The sequence below is a fragment of the Poeciliopsis prolifica genome, unplaced genomic scaffold (genome assembly GCF_027474105.1).
Source record: "Poeciliopsis prolifica strain line A6 unplaced genomic scaffold, Auburn_PproV2 SCAFFOLD161, whole genome shotgun sequence".
NCBI classification, from domain to species: Eukaryota; Metazoa; Chordata; class Actinopteri; order Cyprinodontiformes; family Poeciliidae; genus Poeciliopsis; species Poeciliopsis prolifica.
Genome location: NW_026562536.1, coordinates 231,978 through 252,299, shown reverse-complemented (window position 1 = coordinate 252,299; position 20,322 = coordinate 231,978). Strand labels below are relative to the sequence as shown.

At 53.9% G+C, this 20,322-nt stretch overlaps 1 protein-coding gene across 1 annotated transcript; it reads left to right on the top strand.

The window, feature by feature from the left end:
• Positions 1-543: 543 nt before the first annotated feature.
• Positions 544-20,302, top strand: LOC129356223 (solute carrier family 45 member 3-like). Its single transcript, XM_055025820.1, is given in 7 exon segments — positions 544-703; positions 10,988-11,274; positions 16,080-16,250; positions 16,253-16,269; positions 16,339-16,999; positions 18,834-19,099; positions 19,200-20,302. Coding segments are annotated over 6 exon segments (1,674 nt in total). The 5' UTR covers positions 544-703; positions 10,988-11,126; the 3' UTR covers positions 19,611-20,302.
• Positions 20,303-20,322: the final 20 nt, after the last annotated feature.

Here is a 20,322-nt window from a genome sequence, read left to right as displayed (position 1 = left end):
TTTAAGTCTTAATTTTGAGCTTCAAAATTTTATTTACAACATACAAAAACCATAATAAAGATCAAAAGTTAGGAGTTTCAAAGTAAGCTTTGAGGATGAAAACTCACTGTGACTTTTACATCATCATTATGAGAAAAGTCATGATTTGAGATTCAAAGTCATGATACTGAGCCATAAAATTACGGCTCGTCAAAAAGTTGACTTTAAAAGTGCCCATTTTGGGACGCTATGGTTTGACTGGCGAAGGCAGATTTAACAGGCTGGGAACAAAAAGATCAGCTTTTTGTCACCACTTCCAGTTGGGTCACATTTTTCTGGCTTCCAAAAGAAAAGCTTGTTGACTGCAGTTGTAGGATCACTGAACATTTGCTGCAGTGCGTCTTGTTTACTGTGAAAATTAGGGTTCTTACACATATGTAGAATCACGGACGCATCTGCTGAACAGTTGTTTTATTAATCAGTGGATAAAGCGCTGTTTAATTTATGTGGCCTTATTTTGAAAACCGCGCAGGAAGTCGCTTTCAGCATCGGCAGCAGCTTTACGGCAGCCGCCGCTGCTGACTCGTTGACTCGCTGGAAGTTGAGCAACTGCCGTCTGGAGCGAGCGAGTCGCGGCGTGGATTTCCAGGAGCCCCGCAGGATCCACGGAGAAGGTTCTGTTCAGGAAAGTCCATCTCCGCGGTTCCGAATCCCATCCGTGAAGGTACCGGTGTCATTTAAACCCCGGGCTGCTCGTTGTTCGGTACTTTCTACCGTTAGTGTTGAAACTTGTTGAGTGTTTTTCCATCCGCCGCCTTCAAACCGCAGCTCCAGATTCTCCATTAACCCAAATATGGTCGCTGCTCGTCCTGGAACCCGGTTCGGCTCCGACCCAGCAGACTGTGGGACAGCGGCGGAGCCTGCGGCTAAACGGTGTGCGGTTAGCCCGCTTCCAGCCGCGAGGAGCTTTCTGGAAGTGTGGCCGCTCGGCAGCTCCAGATTGCGGGGCTCCTGGCTGCGGGGCTCCGGGTTGCGGGGCTCCTGGCTGCGGGTTCCGGGTTGCGGGGCTCCTGGCTGCGGGGTTCCGGGTTGCGGGGCTCCGGGTTGCGGGGCTCCTGGCTGCGGGGCTCCTGGCTGCGGGGCTCCTGGGCTGCGGGGCTCCGGGTTGCGGGGCTCCGGGTTGCGGGGCTCCTGGCTGCGGGGCTCCGGGTTGCGGGGCTCCTGGCTGCGGGGCTCCTGGCTGCGGGGCTCCGGGTTGCGGGGCTCCTGGCTGCGGGGTTCCGGGTTGCGGGGCTCCGGGTTGCGGGGCTCCTGGCTGCGGGGCTCCTGGCTGCGGGGCTCCTGGCTGCGGGGCTCCGGGTTGCGGGGCTCCGGGTTGCGGGGCTCCTGGCTGCGGGGCTCCGGGTTGCGGGGCTCCTGGCTGGCTGGGGCTGGCTGCGGGGCTCCGGGTTGCGGGGCTCCGGGTTGCGGGGCTCCTGGCTGCGGGGCTCCGTTAGAGGATTTCAACAGAAAAAAAGCAAGTGTGAAAGTTTGAAGTGATACCAGTGAGACGCTGAGATGTTCAACCGACGGTCTTTGATTGGTAATTTGAACCATATCTGTGAATTATCTTACAATAATCCCTTTATTGGGCCAAAAACACAGTAGATCTAATAGATTGATGAATCAAAGTCACTGATTGTACTGACAGAAGCTGCTCACATAGTTTAAAACATGTCATGCAATTTTTATGTGAAATTAACACAAAAATTACAAATAGATTCTTCATCTCCAGATACTTTAGATCTTTAACAACTTTAATGAGTGTTTCATTAAGAAAGTTTCTTTTCAATTTAGTTCCAGATAAAACATTATAAACGATTATTAATGTTAAGATGTGCTTGTCTATCAGACCAGAACCTTTTTAGGATGTGAATGATGAAAACATGAGCTAACACGTTTTGAGATCAATTTTCAAGAATGAATTGATCTTCACGTGAGTTTTTATCAGACTTCAACTTCAATAATAATTCCTGGATATCAGCCTTATTAACTAGAACAGCAAAGATTCTCAGCAGTTTTACTTGCCATACCAACTTTATTTATAAAGCACTTTAAAACAACCACAGCTGATACAAAGTGCTGCACATAAAATAGATAAAAAATAAAAACTCTTTCAGTTTAAAACAAACAAACATACAATATGAAACTAGATCTCGCTGGAGTTGAAGGCCAAGTAAAATAGAAGGGTTTTAAGACGAGCTTTAAAAGTGGACAGTGAAGGGGCCTCTGACCTGCAGGTCATCCATAACTTAGGACCCCGACAGAGAAAGCTCTGTCCCCTCTGAGCTTCCTTCTAGATCTCGGTTCCTCCAAGAGCAACTGATCTACAGACCTGAGAGATCGATAAGGTATGTAGAGGTGAAGAAGCTCAGTGAGGTAAGCCGGGGCAAGATCATGCAGCGATTTTAAACAAACATAGGAATTTTAAAACGGATCCTAAAATAAACAGGCAGCCAGTGAAGTGAAGCCAAGACAGGGTCACATGCTCTCTCTTTCCAGTTCCTGTCAAAAGTCTTGCAGCCGCATTCTGAAGCAGTTGCAGACGTGAGAGCAGTGACTGACTGACTCCCAGATATAGAGAGTTACAATAATCCAGTCGAGTCGAAATAAAAGCGTGGATCACTGTTTCAAAATGCTGCCTGGAAAGAAAAGATTTTACTGATGCCAATCGCCTTAAGTGATAAAAACTGGACTTAACCACGGCTCTAATGTGGCTGTCCAATTTAAAATCACTGTCCACCTTAAAACCAAGGTCTGTAATAACAGGTTTAAAATAAACAGGTTTAAAATGCACCTCCAAGGGTCAAAGGTCAACAGAGGAGTACTCACAGGAGCCACTGGGTCTGAGCACCATCACCTCTGTATTCTTTATGTTGCCACATTTCCATATGCAACAGCAACTGTCAGAACTGGGTCAGAACAGAACAGTCCAGATCCAGTCCAGGTCCAGTCCAGTTCAATCACGATCCAGTCCAGATCCAGTCCTGATCCAGTCCAGTTCAGTCCCGATCTAGTCCTGATCCAGTCCTGATCCAGTTCAGTTCAATCCCGATCCAGTCCAGATCCAGTCCAGTTCAGTCCCGATCTAGTCCAGATCCAGTCCAGTTCAATCCCGATCCAGTCCAGATCCAGTCCAGTTCAGTCCCAATCCAGTCCAGTTCAATCCCGATCCAGTCCCGATCCAATCCAGATCCAGTCCTGATCCAGTCCAGTTCAATCCCGATCCAGTCCAGATCCAGTCCTGATCCAGTCCAGTTCAATCCCGATCCAGTCCAGATCCAGTCCTGATCCAGTCCAGTTCAATCCCGATCCAGTCCTGATCCAGTCCAGTTCAATCCCGATCCAGTCCAGATCCAGTCCAGTTCAGTCCAGATCCAGTCCAGTTCAATCCCGATCCAGTCCAGATCCAGTCCAGTTCAGTCCCGATCCAGACTTCATCATCTGACTGTACATGTAGTGAAAAGGATGTGGTTTTACCCAGTCCCTTCCTCTCTGATGCTTCCTGTCAGCTTCTGATGTTCTTTGTTATTTCATCAACTTTATTTGTTTATTTATGACCTTCATTTAGAGAAATGTCTAATTTTCTTTATTTCTTACCATAAACTATTTCTTGTCCCATAAAGGAAGTAAAAAAAATATGCACTCTTGGATGGCATAATAATCAGATGAAGTATTTTATAGTTTCTGCGTTTACACATTGAAGCAGAATCAGTTAAAACTCACATTCGCCGTCTGTCGGCCTCCATTTTGAAACAATGTAGGATGTCCTGACGTCCCATGGAGACTGTACTGGAAACATAATCAGAAAGGACCAAAACAAACGGAAACCAGAGAGATGAAAGCGATTAATTCGGATCAGTCTTGGTCGAAGGAAATATTTTGAACTCATTGACGGAGCTGGACACCAGGACAACCTGTCAGCAGACAGGGGGCGCTGTCTCTGGCCTGTTCCTGTGGTCCCGGTGGTCAGGCAGGTCGGTCTGCAGCTGCAGACCGACCTGCTGCTGCGCCTCCTGCGGCTTCTCCTCCCTGGTTCCTGACCTTTAACCTCCACTGGCTCTATTTTCAGGCTGCCTCTTATGGACAAGCTAGGCCTGATGGGTGTGTAACTATGGCTACCAGAGAGCCGGAGCAGCCGGCCGGTCTGCAGTCGGTCCTCAGGACCGCAGGCGGTCCTAAGTCGGTCCTCAGTCGGTCCTCAGGCGGTCCTCAGGCGGTCCTCAGGACCGCAGTCGGTCCTAAGTCGGTCCTCAGTCGGTCCTCAGGCGGTCCTCAGGCGGTCCTCAGGACCGCAGGCGGTCCTAAGTCGGTCCTCAGTCGGTCCTCAGGCGGTCCTCAGGACCGCAGGCGGTCCTAAGTCGGTCCTCAGTCGGTCCTCAGGCGGTCCTCAGCGGTCCTCAGGACCGCAGTCGGTCCGCAGTCGGTCCTCAGTCGGTCCTCAGTCGGTCCTCAGTCGGTCCTCAGGCGGTCCTCAGGCGGTCCTCAGGACCGCAGTCGGTCCGCAGTCGGTCCTCAGTCGGTCCTAAGTCGGTCCTCAGTCGGTCCTCAGGCGGTCCTCAGGACCGCAGTCGGTCCGCAGTCGGTCCGCAGTCGGTCCTCAGTCGGTCCGCAGTCGGTCCTCAGTCGGTCCGCAGTCGGTCCTCAGTCGGTCCTCAGTCGGTCCTCAGTCGGTTCGCAGTCGGTCCGCAGTCGGTCCGCAGTCGGTCCTCAGTCGGTCCTCAGTCGGTCCTCAGGCGGTCCTCAGGCGGTCCTCAGGCGGTCCTCAGGACCGCAGTCGGTCCGCAGTCGGTCCTCAGTCGGTCCTAAGTCGGTCCTCAGTCGGTCCTAAGTCGGTCCTCAGTCGGTCCGCAGTCGGTCCTCAGTCGGTCCGCAGTCGGTCCTCAGTCGGTCCTCAGTCGGTCCTCAGTCGGTTCGCAGTCGGTCCGCAGTCGGTCCGCAGTCGGTCCGCAGTCGGTCCTCAGTCGGTCCTCAGGCGGTCCTCAGTCGGTCCTCAGTCGGTCCGCAGTCGGTCCGCAGTCGGTCCTCAGTCGGTCCTCAGTCGGTCCGCAGTCGGTCCTCAGACGGTCCTCAGTCGGTCCTCAGTCGGTCCGCAGTCGGTCCGCAGTCGGTCCTCAGTCGGTCCTCAGACGGTCCTCAGTCGGTCCTCAGTCGGTCCTCAGTCGGTTCGCAGTCGGTCCGCAGTCGGTCCTCAGTCGGTCCTCAGGCGGTCCTCAGTCGGTCCGCAGTCGGTCCTCAGTCGGTCCTCAGTCAGTCCGAAGTCGGTCCGCAGTCGGTCCTCAGTCGGTCCGCAGTCGGTCCTCAGTCGGTCCTCAGTCAGTCCGAAGTCGGTCCGCAGTCGGTCCTCAGTCGGTCCGCAGTCGGTCCTCAGTCGGTCCTCAGTCGGTCCTCAGTCGGTCCTCAGTCGGTCCGAAGTCGGTCCTCAGTCAGTCCGAAGTCGGTCCTCAGTCGGTCCTCAGTCGGTCCGAAGTCGGTCCGAAGTCGGTCCTCAGTCGGTCCTCAGTCGGTCCTCAGTCGGTCCTCAGTCGGTCCTCAGTCGGTCCTCAGGCGGTCCTCAGGCGGTCCTCAGGACCGCAGTCGGTCCGCAGTCGGTCCTCAGTCGGTCCTAAGTCGGTCCTCAGTCGGTCCTCAGGCGGTCCTCAGGACCGCAGTCGGTCCGCAGTCGGTCCGCAGTCGGTCCTCAGTCGGTCCGCAGTCGGTCCTCAGTCGGTCCGCAGTCGGTCCTCAGTCGGTCCTCAGTCGGTCCTCAGTCGGTCCTCAGTCGGTCCGCAGTCGGTCCGAAGTCGGTCCGAAGTCGGTCTGAAGTCGGTCCGAAGTCGGTCCTCAGTCGGTTCGCAGTCGGTCCGCAGTCGGTCCGCAGTCGGTCCTCAGTCGGTCCTCAGGCGGTCCTCAGTCGGTCCTCGGTCGGTCCGCAGTCGGTCCGCAGTCGGTCCGCAGTCGGTCCTCAGTCGGTCCTCAGTCGGTCCGCAGTCGGTCCTCAGTCGGTCCGCAGTCGGTCCGCAGTCGGTCCTCAGTCGGTCCTCAGACGGTCCTCAGTCGGTCCTCAGTCAGTCCTCAGTCGGTTCGCAGTCGGTCCGCAGTCGGTCCTCAGTCGGTCCTCAGGCGGTCCTCAGTCGGTCCGCAGTCGGTCCTCAGTCAGTCCTCAGTCGGTCCTCAGTCAGTCCGAAGTCGGTCCTCAGTCGGTCCTCAGTCGGTTCGCAGTCGGTCCGCAGTCGGTCCGCAGTCGGTCCTCAGTCGGTCCTCAGTCGGTCCTCAGGCGGTCCTCAGGCGGTCCTCAGGCGGTCCTCAGGACCGCAGTCGGTCCGCAGTCGGTCCTCAGTCGGTCCTAAGTCGGTCCTCAGTCGGTCCTCAGGCGGTCCTCAGGACCGCAGTCGGTCCGCAGTCGGTCCGCAGTCGGTCCTCAGTCGGTCCGCAGTCGGTCCTCAGTCGGTCCGCAGTCGGTCCTCAGTCGGTCCTCAGTCGGTCCTCAGTCGGTCCTCAGTCGGTCCGAAGTCGGTCCTCAGTCGGTCCGCAGTCGGTCCGAAGTCGGTCCGAAGTCGGTCTGAAGTCGGTCCGAAGTCGGTCCTCAGTCGGTTCGCAGTCGGTCCGCAGTCGGTCCGCAGTCGGTCCGCAGTCGGTCCTCAGTCGGTCCTCAGGCGGTCCTCAGTCGGTCCTCGGTCGGTCCGCAGTCGGTCCGCAGTCGGTCCGCAGTCGGTCCTCAGTCGGTCCTCAGTCGGTCCGCAGTCGTCGGTCCTCAGTCGGTCCTCAGTCAGTCCGAAGTCGGTCCTCAGTCGGTCCTCAGTCGGTTCGCAGTCGGTCCGCAGTCGGTCCGCAGTCGGTCCTCAGTCGGTCCTCAGTCGGTCCTCAGGCGGTCCTCAGGCGGTCCTCAGGCGGTCCTCAGGACCGCAGTCGGTCCGCAGTCGGTCCTCAGTCGGTCCTAAGTCGGTCCTCAGTCGGTCCTCAGGCGGTCCTCAGGACCGCAGTCGGTCCGCAGTCGGTCCTCAGTCGGTCCGCAGTCGGTCCTCAGTCGGTCCGCAGTCGGTCCTCAGTCGGTCCTCAGTCGGTCCTCAGTCGGTCCGAAGTCGGTCCGAAGTCGGTCCTCAGTCGGTCCGCAGTCGGTCCGAAGTCGGTCCGAAGTCGGTCTGAAGTCGGTCCGAAGTCGGTCTGAAGTCGGTCCGAAGTCGGTCCTCAGTCGGTTCGCAGTCGGTCCGCAGTCGGTCCGCAGTCGGTCCGCAGTCGGTCCTCAGTCGGTCCTCAGCGGTCCTCAGTCGGTCCTCAGTCGGTCCGCAGTCGGTCCTCAGTCAGTCCTCAGTCGGTCCTCAGTCGGTCGGTCGGTCCTCAGTCGGTCCTCAGTCGGTCCTCAGTCAGTCCGAAGTCGGTCCGCAGTCGGTCCTCAGTCGGTCCGCAGTCGGTCCTCAGTCGGTCCTCAGTCGGTCCTCAGTCGGTTCGAAGTCGGTCCTCAGTCGGTCCGCAGTCGGTCCTCAGTCGGTCCGCAGTCGGTCCTCAGTCGGTCCGCAGTCGGTCCTCAGTCGGTCCTCAGTCGGTCCTCAGTCGGTCCTCAGTCGGTCCGCAGTCGGTCCGCAGTCGGTCCTCAGTCGGTCCTCAGTCGGTCCGCAGTCGGTCCTCAGTCGGTCCTCAGTCAGTCCGAAGTCGGTCCGCAGTCGGTCCTCAGTCGGTCCGCAGTCGGTCCTCAGTCGGTCCTCAGTCGGTCCTCAGTCGGTTCGAAGTCGGTCCTCAGTCGGTCCGCAGTCGGTCCTCAGTCGGTCCGCAGTCGGTCCTCAGTCGGTCCGCAGTCGGTCCTCAGTCGGTCCTCAGTCGGTCCTCAGTCGGTCCTCAGTCGGTCCGCAGTCGGTCCGAAGTCGGTCCGAAGTCGGTCCTCAGTCGGTCCGAAGTCGGTCCTCAGTCGGTTCGCAGTCGGTCCGCAGTCGGTCCGCAGTCGGTCCTCAGTCGGTCCTCAGTCGGTCCTCAGTCGGTCCTCAGTCGGTTCGAAGTCGGTCCTCAGTCGGTCCGCAGTCGGTCCTCAGTCGGTCCTCAGTCGTCCGAAGTCGGTCCGAAGTCGGTCCTCAGTCGGTCCGCAGTCGGTCCTCAGTCGGTCCTCAGTCGGTCCTCAGTCGGTCCGAAGTCGGTCCGCAGTCGGTCCTCAGTCGGTCCGCAGTCGGTCCTCAGTCGGTCCTCAGTCGGTCCTCAGTCGGTTCGAAGTCGGTCCTCAGTCGGTCCGCAGTCGGTCCTCAGTCGGTCCGCAGTCGGTCCTCAGTCGGTCCTCAGTCGGTCCTCAGTTGGTCCGAAGTCGGTCCTCAGTCGGTCCTCAGTCGGTCCGCAGTCGGTCCGAAGTCGGTCCGAAGTCGGTCCTCAGTCGGTCCTCAGTCGGTCCTCAGTCGGTTCGCAGTCGGTCCGCAGTCGGTCCGCAGTCGGTCCGCAGTCGGTCCTCAGTCAGTCCTCAGTCGGTCCTCAGTCAGTCCGAAGTCGGTCCGCAGTCGGTCCTCAGTCAGTCCTCAGTCGGTCCTCAGTCGGTCCGCAGTCGGTCCTCAGTCGGTCCTCAGTCAGTCCGAAGTCGGTCCGCAGTCGGTCCTCAGTCGGTCCGCAGTCGGTCCTCAGTCGGTCCTCAGTCAGTCCGAAGTCGGTCCGCAGTCGGTCCTCAGTCGGTCCGCAGTCGGTCCTCAGTCGGTCCTCAGTCGGTCCTCAGTCGGTTCGAAGTCGGTCCTCAGTCGGTCCGCAGTCGGTCCTCAGTCGGTCCGCAGTCGGTCCTCAGTCGGTCCGCAGTCGGTCCTCAGTCGGTCCTCAGTCGGTCCTCAGTCGGTCCTCAGTCGGTCCGCAGTCGGTCCGAAGTCGGTCCGAAGTCGGTCCTCAGTCGGTCCGAAGTCGGTCCTCAGTCGGTTCGCAGTCGGTCCGCAGTCGGTCCAGCAGTCGGTCCTCAGTCGGTCCTCAGTCGGTCCTCAGTCGGTCCTCAGTCGGTTCGAAGTCGGTCCTCAGTCGGTCCGCAGTCGGTCCTCAGTCGGTCCGCAGTCGGTCCTCAGTCGGTCCTCAGTCGGTCCTCAGTCGGTCCGAAGTCGGTCCTCAGTCGGTCCGCAGTCGGTCCTCAGTCGGTCCTCAGTCGGTCCTCAGTCGGTCCGAAGTCGGTCCGCAGTCGGTCCTCAGTCGGTCCGCAGTCGGTCCTCAGTCGGTCCTCAGTCGGTCCTCAGTCGGTTCGAAGTCGGTCCTCAGTCGGTCCGCAGTCGGTCCTCAGTCGGTCCGCAGTCGGTCCTCAGTCGGTCCTCAGTCGGTCCTCAGTTGGTCCGAAGTCGGTCCTCAGTCGGTCCTCAGTCGGTCCGCAGTCGGTCCGAAGTCGGTCCGAAGTCGGTCCTCAGTCGGTCCTCAGTCGGTCCTCAGTCGGTTCGCAGTCGGTCCGCAGTCGGTCCGCAGTCGGTCCGCAGTCGGTCCTCAGTCAGTCCTCAGTCGGTCCTCAGTCAGTCCGAAGTCGGTCCGCAGTCGGTCCTCAGTCAGTCCTCAGTCGGTCCTCAGTCGGTCCGCAGTCGGTCCTCAGTCGGTCCTCAGTCGGTCCTCAGTCAGTCCGAAGTCGGTCCGCAGTCGGTCCTCAGTCGGTCCGCAGTCGGTCCTCAGTCGGTCCTCAGTCGGTCCTCAGTCGGTTCGAAGTCGGTCCTCAGTCAGTCCGAAGTCGGTCCTCAGCGCTCGTGGTAATGACAGGCAGCAGAAACTCCAGATATGCAAAACACTGCAGCATATCAGGATGCAGTTGGACACACAGCTGTCCTGATGCTTCTGTCACATAGGCCAAAACTGTCAGGTCAAAGGTCATTGAAACCAAAAAATGCAATGTAATAAAAATTCACTGCAATAGTTGAATTGAACGGATAGTCAGATATTTATTTGTGGACTATTGCAGAGCCAAAACTGCAGGTTTCTCTATTAAAATATATCTGCAGATTTTTATGAAAGAAATGGAAAAAGCGTCTGCCAGTTTGGAAAACCAGAATGGAGGTAACCACATGCTGGGAGGAGGGGGGGGGGCAACAGCTGCTGGTTCTGCTGACTGGACTCCATTGCTTTAACTTCACTAATGAATTATAATTACATATTTTAGTTAAAAGCTGATTGTTTGAGCCACTGAAAGATTATATCCAGCTAATGTTAGCATCCACAGACCAGATTTCTAAAGAAGCTTCATGAATGATCAGAGAAACTCTGGAAAGACAAATAGATAGATAAACACTGAACAGATTACAACCTAACGGTGAATAACATTTAATTTTAGCAGCATAAAGGTTTTTAAATTATAAATGTACCTGATTTTGTCAATTGAAATGTGAGTAATTAATTACAGAGCCTGAGATCAACTTCTTAAGTCCTGTTTAGGTTAACCCTCTGCTAACATGTTCTGCCTGATTCTCTGCAGTGGATCTCAGAACCAGAACAGATGACCAACTGTCAAGATATAAGGCTTTCTTATCAGTCAATATTGATCATTATGGACTGCCGTATTTTCCTGACTATAGAGCGCACCTTACTATTGGCTGCATCTACAAAGTTTTTTTTTAAAAACTGGAAGCGCACATATAAAAGCCGCACCAGGCTAAAGCTGCAGGTTCAAAGCAGGAGAAAAAAGAAAGGTCCGAAAAATACGGCTGTTGTTTTTTATAAACTCGAGGCGTGACCTTTTCTGTTTTATCCAGTTTTCTCTCCACACCGTAATTTTTTATTTTATACAGTTTTGTGGTGATGAAACCGATTACTCAATGTGTTGTTGCTAGGCAACCAGAGAGCGAGTTGGTTGATGCTGCCCAGCTAGCTTAGCTCGCTAAGAGAGGTTGAGCGGCTAAAGCCTTTCCTCTGCCTTCATCTCCCAGAATGCTGTGCAGTGAAGTCATTGAATATTCCATCGGGCAAAATAAAACAATCGATCTGACCAGAACTGGATGACTGGTTCTGGTCCAGAACCAGAGATCTGATCCTGATATCTGAGCCTCTCTGATTTCCTTCCTCTTCTGCTCCTCAGATCCACGATGCAGAGAAGAAGATGAGTCCTCCAGACGATCTGGGACAACTTCCTGTCTTTGCTGCTGTCCCTCCCACCTGGACCTCACCCCCCCTTAGCGCCTCCCTTTGCCCGGTCCCCAGTAGGGGGCGGTAAGGTGATGTCTGGATGGCAGTCCCAGGGGCGCCTCCTGCTGCTGAACTCGCTGACCTGCGGCCTGGAGATCTGCGTGGCGGCTGGAATCACCTACGTCCCCCCTCTGCTGCTAGAGGCGGGGGTGGAGGAGCGCTACATGACCATGGTGCTGGGTGAGACTCACAGATCGACCTCTGACCTCTCCGTTACACAGCTGCAATAAAAACACCAACAAGATTTATCAGCATGAATAAATCTGCTTAAACATGCGGTCCTTCGGGCCGCTGGCCGTCCTGCAGGTCTTAGATGAGCCGCAGGTCCAAACCACTGGACTGAAACGGCTTCATGACCTCCAGGGTGGGTCGGTTCTCCAGAACCTTAATGAGCTCATTATTCTGCTCAGGTGGTGCAGCAGAGGCTCATCTACAGCTGCAGGCCAGCCAGCGGCCTTCAGGACTTCAACACCCTGATTTGACTAAAGCAACACCTTTATGTAGTAATTAGGACTTTAAATCCAAAGTCTGTGAATTTATTAATAATAAGTAATTGATGAGCAGAAAGTACATTTTGCACCTTCAGGAGCATTTCTGTTTTAGAAATCAACATCATAATAACACAAACTGTTTACAAACAGAAGTTTTATGTTCCCATTTAATATCAGTGTTTTCCTGATGAACCAATCAGGGCTCATCAGTCTTTTGGGCTCTGATTGGTCAAAAAGGACTGAGATTGAATTTTAAATACTTATTTTGAATCATTATTTGTTTGTCTAGAAAGGGACACAAAACCTGATTCTGCTGTTTTTATTCAGCAGCTGTTGCTTCAGAAACATGATGATGATGATGATGATGATGATGGTGGTGATGATGGTGATGATGATGATGAGGGTGATCAATTAAATCTGAGCGTCTCGGTGCTGATGCTGAATCTGTTAGGTGCTGACTGCTGTCATGGTAACGCAGTCTGTGAGGTGATGGTCTATGCCCATATTAGGGCGGTGGGCGGGGCTTCAGCCAGGTCTGTCTGCTGCGCTCAGAGTAGCAGGAAGATGCTGCACCGATTGATGCGCTCTGATCCTCACCGCTGGCTGATTGGCTGATACTTTGATGTGTCGGCCATCTTATTGCGTTCAGACACTTTCTTTTTGTACAAAGAAACTTGAAACTCGGGACATTTATTGGTGGTTGAAGTTGTTGTGTTTGTTCTCCACTGTGATTTTTATAAAGCTCTTTATTGTGGTGAGAGGCTCCAGGTGGTGAGGTCGTACAGACTCTTCATCGCTTGCTTTTGTTGTTTACTTTCTCACTCTGGGACACAAGCTTCAATAGAAACCATTCGCATCATAGAGTTTATGGAGGTGTTGTCCAAAGTGCGGCTCGGGGGCCATTTGTGGGCTTTGAAATGATTTTGTGTGGCCCCTGTCAGCAGTTCAGGAATGGAGCCAATGCAGATGAAGACTTCCTGTAGCTTTTACAGGATGAGACTTTTTACACAGACCGCAGATAAATAAATGTAACATTTGTTTGAGATTATCAAAGCTGCTGAATTTAATTTACTTTACCAGTAAATTGTTTTTAGGTTGGCCAGTTAATCTACGTTAATCTCCCAGATTAAATCTAACAGAAGCTGTTAGAGGTTCTGATGTTCTAGCAGCAAGAGGGGCCCCTGAGTCAGGTTCTGCCCCGGGCCTCATGCAGCCTTGGACCGGCCCTGCAGGATGAGTTCAACCTGCTGCACTGCAGAGAGGAGCAACAGACAGATTTAATTCAATGCTGCTAATGTGGCTTTAGCAGCTCTAACGTTTGTGTGTGTTGAGTTTTTAACCAGGGGACAGAAACTGTTCTGGTTGCTCCAGTTTATGGGGCGACATTTTCAGATCTCCGCGCTCATTAACTCTAAGTGGACAAAACATTTGATATGGTTTGATGCTTCGTGTAAACAGAAAAATAATGATAAAATAATATAAAAGCAGCGTGACGCGTGAATACGAGCGAAAGCTCCTCACCGGCTGAACCTGCATGATGAGGTCAGCGCTGTTCGCTAACCGCTAACTCTCCGACCAACCGGGAACACACACATGAAGTTTACAGGGCAGACAGCGCCACCTGCTGGGCAGCGAGTTGAGATGGAAACGACCCACATAACTTGTTCACAAATATAAATCATTGTCAGCGCTCCTCTGAAAGAAAGACTCCAGGTTCTTCCTGCGGTTCATAGAGCTGCACAACCAGAGCTAACGCAGCGGGTTCAAACGCTGACCTGGATGTGGAGTTCTCCAAAGAAACATGAACATGTGAACATCCATACAGGTCAGCCTGTGTCCAGTTGGAGTGAAAGGAGGCGCGCCGTCTGCGCCGAGGTGAACTTAAGGAACAAAGCGGCGCGAGGCCCAGCGCTGTGATTGGTTCGGCTTGAAATGCATCAGCTTCTCTTTTAGGAATAAATCCACTCGGCCAGTGAAACGCTCAGAGCAGCAGAGATGCTTTCAATCCGGATTTTTAAAAAAGAAAAACAAATTGTGCTTTTTAAAATGATTGTTATTATTTTACTAAAAACATAAATAGGGAGTTAAAGCATGGTGGGCTGCCAAGCTTTTATTGCACTGGGAGAAACCCTGATTACTGTTATCCTGTAATCTGGACCTGGAGAAGCAGCTCATCCTCCAGCTGCTTCTCCAGACATCTCCAACCTTAACCCAAACCTCCAGGGTTTTTTCTAGAACATTTCTGAAATTAATATAAAAATTTCTGTGGTTTTTGGAAAAAATTGACTCAATTGTTTTGTTTTGTTTTTTGTCATGTACTGCAGCTCTAATACTGAGCAGTAGGAGACAGGATAACCAGGAGGATTTACTGTTCCTTTCTATCCCCCTAGTGGAGGCTGGAGGGATACCAGGCAATCCCAGAACAGGTTTTGATTGTAACGTTAGCAGGGGCGTTGGAGGGCCGGCGTCCTGCAACGTTCACATGAGTCTCTGCTGCACCTGAATAGAATAATTAGGTCATTAAGGCTCTGAAGATCTTATGTACCCAAGGAGGAGGTCATTAATCCATTTCATTCCACTGTTTTGTACCTGTGGCTCACACTTTGAGGACTGGAGTTTGATACCTGTGGTAAAGCAAAATCAGCCAGAACCCAAAACAGCCAAAACTAGAGTATGGCTCGCTGAAACATTTTATTACAAAAATGATGGCATAGAAGGGGCTCCACAGGGTGTGGTCACACTGGTAGGTGAGGAATCCAGCCTGGGGAGGGTTGGGTGAATGGACAGTGGAAGGCCTTGGGGGGTCAAGGGACAAAGAGACGACAGCTACAAAATCCACCGACCAGAGGGACAGTCATTGAAACGATCCGGGGTCATGCACCGGAGGGTCGAAGGCGGTAATCAGAGGACTGGCAGGATCAGCAACAGGAGGTCAGAATCCTTCCTACAGCAGGAGGACTAGGCAAAAATCTGTGGTCAAAAACAGGCAGGATCAGAAAACTCTTTGGAACATGAGAGGCTAGAAAGCTGAGAGTGGGGCGACAGACGATCTGCCTCTGAGCTGACTACATATGGAGCAGCACAGTGCAGGTCAGGGGAATGAGTAATCAGCACAGTCAAGGTGGAGCAGAAGGGCTGAAATCATGACACTGATTGCTGATTTCAACTCTTGTTTGGTGGTTTCTAACTAGCCAGATTCAGGCACACATGGAGAAGAAGCAGCTGGCGTGAGGCTGGTGTCGTTCTGTGGCAGCAGCCGACCTGACGGAGGAACTGGAGGCGCCTGAATGAATCCTCTCCTTCCAGATGTTGTGCAGGGAGAGCAGAACATCTCAGTGAGCTGGTTCCTGCATGCTGGCGTTCTGAAGAGCTGCTGTTGTTTTACACTTGTGTACATCTAGTACCGTATTTTCCGGACTATCAGTCGTATTTTTGGGGAAAATTTATTTGATTAAATCCAACACCAAGAACAGACATGTCATCTTGAAAGGCAATAAAATAAAAATAGAATAGAGGCAACAACAGGCCGAATAATTGTACGGTATGCTAACGTTACATGACAAACATGCCTGGTAAGTTAACATATTAAAAGTTATTCAGATAATTATAGCATAAATAACACGTTTACCAAACCATCTGTGTCTCTCCAGCTTCAGTGTTGCTTGTAAACAACTCTGCTAACTCTGGAGGTAGAATAACAGGCCTAGAGCGCCCTCTTGTGGTTTAGTGAGAAAATAACATGTGATAGGATATAATAATGTGTTCATAATTTAACACATAAGTCGCTCCAGAGTATAAGTTGCACCACTGGCCGAACAATGGCCAATGCCAGCCTTTTATTGCACTGGGAGAAACCCTGATTACTGATATTCTGTAATCTGGACCTGGAGAAGCAGCTCATTACCATAAACTTATAGTCCAGAAAATATGGTAATTGGTTTTATTCTGTAACCGGGTTGCTGTGTATTGCAGACTTCTGCACAGTCCCTCTTGAAAATGAGATCCAGATGTCAACCGGGTTTACCTGGTTAAATGTAGGAAACTGGAAAAAAAAGCTGAGCAGATGGAGGTTGAGAAAAGGCAGGAACATTATGGAAAATGTGAACCATGATACTTTTGAATCATAGGCGTCATTTTGATGTTGGACGTTTACTGTGAAATTCAGGACGCCTTTTCTACATCTGCCATGTCAAAGGTTCACCAGCTACATAAATCAGAAAGTAGGCCGAGGCGTCACTTTCACTTTGAGTTTCCTCATTTCTAATCCTGCTCAGCTGTGAGGTTTGCTGCTGGTTTGTGCGGACAGGTCGTTCTCTGCTGGTGTTAAAATGCTTCACATTTCTTCTTCCCTGCAGGTCGTATGTAAGAACATTGTGACTAATGGGCAGTGGATGGTTTTGGGAACAGTTCTGCTCAGAGCCGATGGTTTTAGCAGGTCTACAGTAGAGGGAGACAGTCCCTGTGATGCTTGTGGTTCCCGTGTTGTGTCTGCAGGTATCGGCCCGGTTCTGGGGCTGCTCTTCATCCCTCTGATCGGCTCGGCCAGCGATCAGTGCGACAGCAGCTACGGCCGCCGCCGGCCCTTCATCTGGCTGCTGTCGCTGGGCGTCCTGCTGGCGCTCTTCATCATCCCCAACGCCGACCTGCTGGCGGCCCGTCTGCCCTGGCGGAGCAGACCCTGCAGGTGGGCGGGACTCCCTCAGCCCTGGAGCATGCTGGGAAACCGAGCTCTAACGCTGCTGCCTTTCTCCAGGTGGGCTTCCTCATCCTGGGCGTGGGCCTGCTGGACTTCTGCGGCCAGGTGTGCTTCACGCCGCTGGAGGCGCTGCTGTCGGACCTGTACCGGGACGAGGAAGAATGCGGCCGCGCCTTCGCCATGTTCTCCTTCATGGTCAGCGTGGGCGGCTGCGTGGGCTACCTGCTGCCCGCCGTGGACTGGAGCCGCAGCCCGCTGGCCGTCTACCTGGGCGGCCAGGCCGAGTGCCTCTTCTCCCTCCTCATCCTCATCTTCGTCAGCAGCGTCATCGTCACCATGAAGGTGTCTGAGGAGCCGTCCTGTCGGGGCCCGGCCCGGTCCGGCCCGCGGCCGGAGCCCGGCGGCGGCGGCGCCAGGGAGGCGGGGCGCTGCGGACTCCCTCGCTCCTGCTTCTCCCTGCTCAGGTGCAAGCTGCGGCTGCTGGGGGCGGGGCCTCTGCTCTGCCTGCTGCGCTCCTGCCGCACCACCATACCCGCCATCTTCTGGAGCTACTGCCGCGTGCCGCGCGTCATCAGACAGCTGTGCGCGGCGCAGCTCTGCAGCTGGATGGCCGTCATGTCCTTCATGCTGTTCTACACAGACTTCGTGGGGGAGGGGCTTTACGGCGGCGTCCCCAGCGCGGCGCCGGGGAGCGTGGCACGGCGGCGGTACGATGAAGGTCAGACTCTCTCCTCATTCTCTGATTGGTTAATGGCTCAGCTGTGAGCCTGCTCTGTTAGCTGGCATAGCATCCATCAGTTAGCATCAGCTGATCAGATCCACATCTGGTCTCCTGATGTCGTCGTTTAGAAAGAACAGACAGAATGATGCATCCCTTCTAAATAATCCCAAAGCAATAAAGTTCATATCAATAACAGACGTGGGATTATTGACATGTTTAACACACTTCATTTCAGGGTAGAGAATTAATTTATCCACATTTGAACCTAAAACCAACCAAGGTCAGTAGCCGTGATATTCATGGTTTTTCATCTGTTATTTATATCCTGGGTTTTTCCCATGACGGCCATGTTGGAACGACTTCCTGAAGACGGAGTTTCAGGAAACGCTTCTTAAAGAGACACACCCAATTTGAAGGCATTGGGTTACAAAATAAAAATTATTTTAAGTTATGTTTGATGCATTTTAATAACAATTGAAGGTAACATAGTTACTGGATCTATAAAATGATTTTGTGTGCTTGGAAAATATGGAACACTGCCCCTTCAATTAAAATTTAACGGAAGTGCAAAAATATTCATATTTATTTGTGTTTTGCCATTTTTAAGCCTCTACAGGATGTTTGAGTTTTGTCAACAATAGATAAGAAACCTGTTTAGCTTTTTTTTTACACAAAAACCTGGCGGGCCGCCTGGTAGGCCTGGTTCTGACCCAGGACTGGTTCTGACCCGGGTCTGGTTCTGACCCAAGTCTGGTTCTGACCCAAGTCTGGTTCTGACCCAAGTCTGGTTCTGACCCAGGTCTGGTTCTGACCCAGGCCTGGTTCTGACCCAGGACTGGTTCTGACCCGGGTCTGGTTCTGACCCAAGTCTGGTTCTGACCCAAGTCTGGTTCTGACCCAGGTCTGGTTCTGACCCAGGCCTGGTTCTGACCCAAGTCTGGTTCTGACCCAAGTCTGGTTCTGACCCAGGTCTGGTTCTGACCCAGGCCTGGTTCTGACCCAGGTCTGGTTCTGACCCGGGTCTGGTTCTGACCCAGGCCTGGTTCTGACACAGGTCTGGTTCTGACCCAAGTCTGGTTCTGACCCAAGTCTGGTTCTGACCCAGGTCTGGTTCTGACCCAGGCCTGGTTCTGACCCAAGTCTGGTTCTGACCCAGGTCTGGTTCTGACCCAGGCCTGGTTCTGACCCAGGCCTGGTTCTGACCCGGGTCTGGTTCTGACCCGGGTCTGGTTCTGACCCAAGTCTGGTTCTGACCCGGCGCTGACCCAGGCCTGGTTCTGACCCGGGTCTGGTTCTGACACAGGTCTGGTTCTGACCCAAGTCTGGTTCTGACCCGGCGCTGACCCAGGCCTGGTTCTGACCCGGGTCTGGTTCTGACACAGGTCTGGTTCTGACCCAAGTCTGGTTCTGACCCGGCGCTGACCCAGGCCTGGTTCTGACCCGGGTCTGGTTCTGACACAGGTCTGGTTCTGACCCAAGTCTGGTTCTGACCCGGCGCTGACCCAGGCCTGGTTCTGACCGGCGCTGACCCAGGCCTGGTTCTGACCCAGGACTGGTTCTGACCCAGGCCTGGTTCTGACCCAGGCCTGGTTCTGACCCGGCGCTGACCCAGGTCTGGTTCTGACCCAGGTCTGGTTCTGACCCAGGCCTGGTTCTGACCCAGGTGTGGTTCTGACCCAGGTCTGGTTCTGACCCAGGTCTGGTTCTGACCCAGGCCTGGTTCTGACCCAGGTGTGGTTCTGACCCAGGTCTGGTTCTGACCCAGGTCTGGTTCTGACCCGGGTCTGGTTCTGACCCAGGCCTGGTTCTGACCCAGTCCTCTTGGTCGCAGGCATCCGCATGGGCAGCCTGGGCCTGTTCCTGCAGTGTTCCACATCCACCATGTTTTCTCTGGCGATGAGTCGCCTGCTGCGGCGCTTCGGCCCGCGCTGCGTCTACCTGGGCAGCCTGGTGAGCTTCACGCTGTCCGCCCTGGGCATCTGCCTGTCCGGCAGCGTCATCATGGTGACGGCCATGACGGCGCTCACAGGCTTCGCCTACGCCACGCTGCAGACCGTCCCGTACACGCTGACCTGCCACTACCACAAGCAGAAGGAGGTACGTGTTGGCGCCCCCCAGTGGTGAGGACGAGTTGTTGGAGCCCCCAGTGCCGACCAATCGGCGGCGCTAACCGCTCTGTCGCTGCGTCTCGTCGCAGGTCTTCTTGTTTCCGGGAAAAACCAGAACCTCGCACAGCAACAGCGTGGCGGTGGGGCGGGACGCCATCTACCCGACCCCCGCAGAGGAGGAGGGAGGGGTCCACAAACCGCCTCTCTACAGGCACGACGGGTTTGAACACTTTCCCCTCCACCACGGCGAGGAAGGCGGCCAGGCGGGAGACCCGGCGGGCGGCCAGGCGGGCGGCGAGCGGCGCGGCATTGGGCTGGACTTTGCCATCTTGGACAGCACCTTCCTGCTGTCGCAGGTCATCCCCACGCTCTTTATGGGCGTCGTCGTTCAGCTGGCCGGATCCGTCACCGCCTACATCGCTAGCTCCGCCTTCTTTGGCGCCGTCGCCATCTACCTGTCCACCAGAATCGTCTTCGACCAGAAGGACCTCTGGAGCTGAGGGAGTCAGGTCCTGCATTACCCACAATGCCTTAGTGGTATCCTCAGGTAGAACAGGCAGCAATACGACCCACTTGAATAATCGGAACCATCCCCGGGTTCCATCCGGACCTTTCAGAACCAGGTCTGGCTGGAGTTCCAGGCGCGGCGTTGGTGTTTCTGGCGTTTGGCCTACTTCCTGCTGCCAGGCGGCTCTGGACTGGAGAGATTTCTCATCTCCTCATCATTTCTCATCTCCAGGAAAGTGGAGCTCTGGGTCAGACGAGCCTCTCCTGATGTGGAACCAGTTCAGACTGGTCCAGAGTATTGGGAGCACACACTGACCTCTACACTGCCGTGGAGACGCTTTGCATCACTGCATGTCCAGATGATGATGATGATGATGATGATGATGATGATGATGATGATGATGATGATGATGCAGAGCAGTGCCTGGATACCGTCTCCATAGCAACCATCCCTGAAAAGACCAAAAATGGAGGGAGAGCCCAGATGGACGTGTGTGTGTGTGTGTGTGTCTCTGTGTGTGTGTGTGTGTGTGTGTGTGTCTGTGTGTCTGTGTGTGTGTGTGTGTGTGTGTGTCTGTGTGTGTGTGTGTGTGTGTGTGTGTGTGTGTGTGTGTGTGTGTGTGTGTGTGTGTGTCTGTGTGTCTGTGTGTGTGTGTGTGTGTCTGTGTGTCTGTGTGTGTGTGTGTGTGTGTGTGTGTCTGTGTG